General features: G+C 24.3%; 1 protein-coding gene across 1 annotated transcript; it reads left to right on the forward strand.

The window, feature by feature from the left end:
* The first annotated feature begins 4829 nt into the window (after positions 1-4829).
* LOC126909336 (sentrin-specific protease 1-like) lies at positions 4830-5432 on the forward strand. The gene has a single exon (XM_050691781.1). It carries the CDS (start codon positions 4830-4832, stop codon positions 5430-5432), a length of 603 nt encoding a protein of 200 aa, XP_050547738.1.
* The last annotated feature ends 568 nt before the right edge of the window (positions 5433-6000 follow it).

A 6000-nucleotide genomic window follows, 5' to 3' on the forward strand; every position in this document is an offset into this window, starting at 1 on the left:
GCTATAGGGATAGCTATAAGTTATACAATTGAGTGTTAATATTATCATAAAAAAAAACCCATCACTTATACTTAACAATGGAATTTACAATCGTTTATAATAAGAAATAGATGGAAAATCCATCACTGAAGAAAGCATTTTCCATTTTTGAGTATCAAAACATTCAATATGTACACACTTTCACCTTAATGACTTAATTACACCGTCACACCTTATTACTTAGTTAGACTATAGTGAACACATTAAGCATAAAGGGTTTAATGAATTATTCATAAAAAATGTTAAAATGGAAAAAATTCTAGTTTTCATATTGGTGACTCACATAAGAATACCGGATTTAAAGAACTTCAAATTGAGTGGGTATTTATACTAAATCGTTTTGTTTGAAAAAATTTTTCCTTAACAATAAAAATGCATCTTTTTATTAAATTTAATGCATCCAGATATGGCTAAAGCCACATAAGATCATAAATTTCAAGGGCCCTAGAAATGTATTAAATTTTTTAATTGCTAATTTAACAAAACTATTTCCTTATTTTTGAAATATAATATGTCAACAGAAAATAATGGCGTTGTATCAAAACATTAAGAATCCTAATAATTTGTTGATTATTATTTAACAAACTTTCTTGTAATTAAAGCTAATTTTTTAGTTGGCTGATGTTAACTACTTTTCTATTCTTTTATAGTTTAAATAGAAAAATGTATTAACATAGTAGAATACTAAATAAGATAAAAGTTATACTTATACGATGGTTATTGCTATGATGATTTATACATATTTTTATTAGGAGATTAACCTAATTTTTATCATTAAGTTTTATTTTGGTAAACATATACTTTGAATTTATATCATAAGTTAAATATATTTATAACTGTCCGCTAGATTTTGACTTATAAGCTCTTCTATTACTTTTTATAAATTAAAATCAATTATGTCGTATTTAAATTATTTTCAAGTTTATAAGAGTAAATGGTATTTATTTCGCTCGACTCTTTTTTTTAATAATTATGAATTAATGACATTCTAAAATTAATGAATATTTTCGAATTCTAAAATAATATGTTAAAATTGTGAATAATTTAAATAATAATTATTAGTACTATAAATATAATATGTTCTATTTTTAGTTCCGCGTTTTTTCGTGCCATTTCAAAAGATTAAAATTTCGTACTAGGTATTCATAAGGTATAGCTCAACGACTTTGTATAGTTAAGAGTTTAAATGGTATCAGTATTTTGTGTCAAATGTCGAAATCAAGTACCAGAAATTCGTATATTCATGTTCGTTACTGTGTAAAATCTAGCGGCCTGACTATTGTGCACCTGACTATATCTAATTTTTCTGGTAGCGCGACAATGGTGGCTTTGTGTGAAAGAAGCCTAGTCGGGACTATAATAGTGTATGGCAATAGCCTTAACTATTATTGAAATGACATCTAGTCCTAGTACACTAGTATAATTTAAAATGAAGACATTTATTTATGCAGTCTCAGTGTCTGTTCGTTTGTGAGACAACAGTTGACATGGTAATTGATCGCCGCAACGACTTGTCACTTGGACATCGTACCTGAGTGTACTTAATTTAAAATTTCGAACCGGAATGCAAAAGTTATCGCGCAATGAGTTTGAATAGCTAATATTTTATTATAATATTTTAAATATTATAGATTTTAAAAGAAGTAACGTGATTGCTGTTAAACAGCAAACAATTGTAAGAATTCTTTTTTTGGCTATACTGTTATGCGTTTTTTGTATAGAAATTAATAATGTTTTTTCATTATTATAACGATGACCGCAGTTGACAAAGGGGTTGACAAAGGGGTTGACTTGGCCTAGTAGAAAGAAACGTATGTTTCGTCGGCGCACAGAGTCCCGGGTTCGATCCCCAGGGTACCAACGAGATTGTTCTTACGATTTTCTAATTGAATATTATTATTTTTTTTTTAGCTTCGATGCGAAGCTGAGAAGGTATTAATTTTACTATGATGTGTTGTTTTTTTTTGTGTCTGTATACGCTCAATCACAGCTCTCGCTGAACCGATTTTGATGAAAAATATGTCAAAAGATCACAAATCGTATCAAGTCGAAGACATTACCCTCAAAATTTGAAAAAAAAATGAAACTAGGACATTTTCAATTTAATTTTTGAAAGTATTCCGGAAATACTGACTCTTTTATATATATCTTAAATTAAAGCTTATGTAATATACTTTAATTTGAAAAAAAAATTTGTAAAAGTACCATCATCTCGTTTTTCACATTAGGTATGACATCAATTACCACACGTAAAAGATCAAAACTAAAATAATAACAGTGTCTTTCAGATAGGTACAATACGAAACTAGTTTATCCTGATAGATTAAATTTCAATTGAAAACTTCATATTATAGATATTTTAGTTACAAAGATAGCCGTTATTTTCAAAAAAAAAAAAATAATAATAAAATTAAAAATGCAAGTAATAATTAAACTTATAAGGTAGTTAAACCCTAAAGTTATTTTCGATTTGTTAAAGTCGTTAAATTTAATTCAAATCTCCTGTTATTTTCTTTTTTCAGAATTATTATGTCATTAAATCAATTATTAATTAAATTGTTAAACTATATTACATATTCAATTTAATAAATTTTTATGTTGATTATAATTGCATAGCATGATGTTTTTTATTAATAACTAAATGATAATAGAAATGTCACACGGGAAACATTTTTAATAGTTACAAGAGAATAAATAAAAACGTTCATATTTTATTTCATACAGATTAAATTTTATATGTATAAAAATTCTGTTAACCGTTATCAAATTTATTCCATTTGAACTTTCATAAAAAAAATCTGTATCATTTGTAAACTAATGTAATAAATAAATATGCATATAAATACAATACAATAATAAATAAAAAAAATACAAGTTTTTTCTTTAAAAAATCTTAAAAAAATATATACATATTTTGATAATTCTCTGTAATAAACTCTTAACACATTGTATTCTTTGACCAATAATAAAATTAAAATAAATAATTATTGTTTATACTAAATTTATATATAATTGGCTGATACATTTTTTAAATGAATTTTTACAATTAAGTTTCCTTGACAATTAGATGTAAATGTTGATTTTATAGACATTTGAGTTCACTTCGTTTTTTCCCGTTAAAGATAAACTATCGTCTTGTGTAAGTATTAAGATTTATTTAATTTGTTATTGATATGGCAAGTGGAAATAATATTTTTGATCAAACAAATGAAACAAACTTACATAAGGTCATACGCAGAGTTGAAGAAATATGGAATCGTCGTTTCATGCATTCCAATTGTGTTTTAAATAATCCAAATAAAGGACAAATATCAAAAAATTCAACTAAATATGGAAGAATTATCTGTAAACACTATTAAGATTAATAATTAAACTAATTATTTCAAATAGAGAAAAAGTTTTTTAATATAAAATATAAGAAAAATTAATAAAAAGTTCTCTTATTCATATATAACAATAATTCAGTGGCTTTACTTTAATTTAACTATTTTAATATTAAAAAACTTTTTCGAAATTGATTATTTAATTCATAATTATTAAAATGATATTCAATTTTCAGCAATTATTAACAAAAATATTTATCCTATAACAAATTCCATTATTCCAAAAAAACGCACGTATCTAAAAACGAATAAAATTGTTTCAGAAAAATTGGTAACTATAATTATATTAATATATATATTAACAAATCTATAAATTATAATTTTCTAAAATTGTAATGTATTCGATTTAGCTATGTAATTGGGGTTTATCTGATTCAAAAATATAAAATAAACAATTAACCCCCTTAATATAATTGTAATAACATAATGTTTAATATAATTCAGGACTACTATTATTTCAATAAGATTTTTATGGGAAATTTAATTTTTATTGAAGATAATAATATAATATTAAACATAGTTTATTTGTTTATTTAAATATCTCTTTGGTTGCCTAGAAATTGATACAGCGAGGAGAATTCGGAACACTTATTAATAATGAAAAATATAAAAATAAAATTTTAAATTCAACAGAAAAAAAAAATATAGCAATTTCAAAAGACAATCCGCTATTAATACCAGCTGATTTGTTAGAAAAGGTATATTTTATTATGCTTTTTTTTAATAAATGATTTTAGGGTATACCCTAAACTATTTTTGGACTTAAAGTAGATTTTTAAATAAAGTTATCATATAATTAAATATATTTTATGATCCGTTAAGAGTTTTCATAAGAAAAACTTGCAACGCAAAAAATCCGAAATAAAAAAGCAACTCTTTGCGATATCTTCTAATACTACTGCTCGACAAAATTTAAAAAGAAATTCATCCGAAGAAGATGAAAAAGTCATAAAAAGTATACAACTTTTAAAATATAATTAATTTTTAAAAAATTATATAATAAACGTTTCAATTTTTGAAACAAATATGTAATATTTTAAAATATAAATTATTTTAGAGCTGAAAGTTAGTTCTAATCCTTTGACCATAAATACGCCGAATGACGTAAATTTATTTACTCTGTCCACTGTTGAAGTAGTAAATGTACCAGAGAAAGAAAAAGGTAATTCATTATTTAATCTATTTATTTTGTATAAAATAAAATAAGAATAGATTATTTATTAAACATAATAATACGTGTTAAATTAGTATAATCTCTACATAGACGTGTTATTAAGAGGGTCCATGAACGTTTTAAACAAAAGTAGTTATATGTGTTTAATCTCATATTTCAAAACCTTAAATAAACCCAACAAATAGTAAACTGTTCAACAAAGTTTTTATTAATTTCATGAAAAATGTTTAAATATGGTTACACTTGCAGAAGTAATGCAAGATCAAAACACAAAATCCCTTGATCAGTATAATGCACCTTCATTTAAGTCGCCTACATCTTGGTATACTTCAGACACAATTAATGAGTACATTAAAATGATAGTAACACGGTCAGAAGGTGAAGTTTATGCAGTTGTCACTGATTTTATTATAGCGTATCTTCGAGGGGGTTATCCAGCTGTAAGAAGATGGATAAAAAAAGATATTCACACAATAAAATTACTTTTTGTGCCGATGAATGTATATGAGAGTCATTGGATATTGACAGTAGTTAATGTACCTGCAAAGACTGTGACATCATATGATAGTCTTAAATCGTATGAGGGTCCTTATCCAATGGTATTAAAAAATTTCTTAATTGAATGGGAGATGGACAAAAAAGGAAAAGCTTCTACGTGGACATTACAAATAGGCGAGACATCTCGCCAAACTAATGGACATGATTGTGGGCCATTTACTGTTGAGCTGGCAGAAAAAATGTCTCGAGGAAATACAACACCAATAAATGCAAATCTTATGCCTTTTATAAGATTAAGACACAAAAATGAAATTATTGCTGGCCAGCTATTCTTTTAATATTTTTATGAATGAAATTTTATTTTTACATTTTATATCAATTTTCTTAATATTTACTATAAATTGAAATTTTTGTTTGTATGCCACTAAACATTTTTTTACTTTTTCTATGTTTAATTGTTTTTTTTTTTATTTTAATTTATTTTTCTTTGTAACATTATTTCATTAAAGTTTAAAATTTAATATAAATTTATCTTAACTTAAGTAATTTAATGTTCTTGTTATGTGAATATAGAAATATTATAACACACAGTTATGGATACAATTAAGTTAAAAAGTTATACATTTTTCAGTTAACAAGTGTATCTACTATCTTAACAACATAATTTTACTAAATGACGATTCATAAAGAATTTCATAATTTTTGTTTATTTTTTAAATACTATTTTAATTATAAAAAATGATTTACTGTACTTTTTATGTATGCGGTATATTAAATAGAGGTAATTAGGTACCTGTACTTGTAATCCCTTATATATTAAGTTGTATATTTAATGAATGAATGTTAAAAATTCAAACGCCATTTATTATAAAAATAAAATCTTAAATATTTTATTAAATTCAAAAT

The sequence above is a fragment of the Daktulosphaira vitifoliae genome, unplaced genomic scaffold, assembly GCF_025091365.1.
Source record: "Daktulosphaira vitifoliae isolate Bord-2020 unplaced genomic scaffold, ASM2509136v1 Scaffold_1, whole genome shotgun sequence".
NCBI classification, from domain to species: Eukaryota; Metazoa; Arthropoda; class Insecta; order Hemiptera; family Phylloxeridae; genus Daktulosphaira; species Daktulosphaira vitifoliae.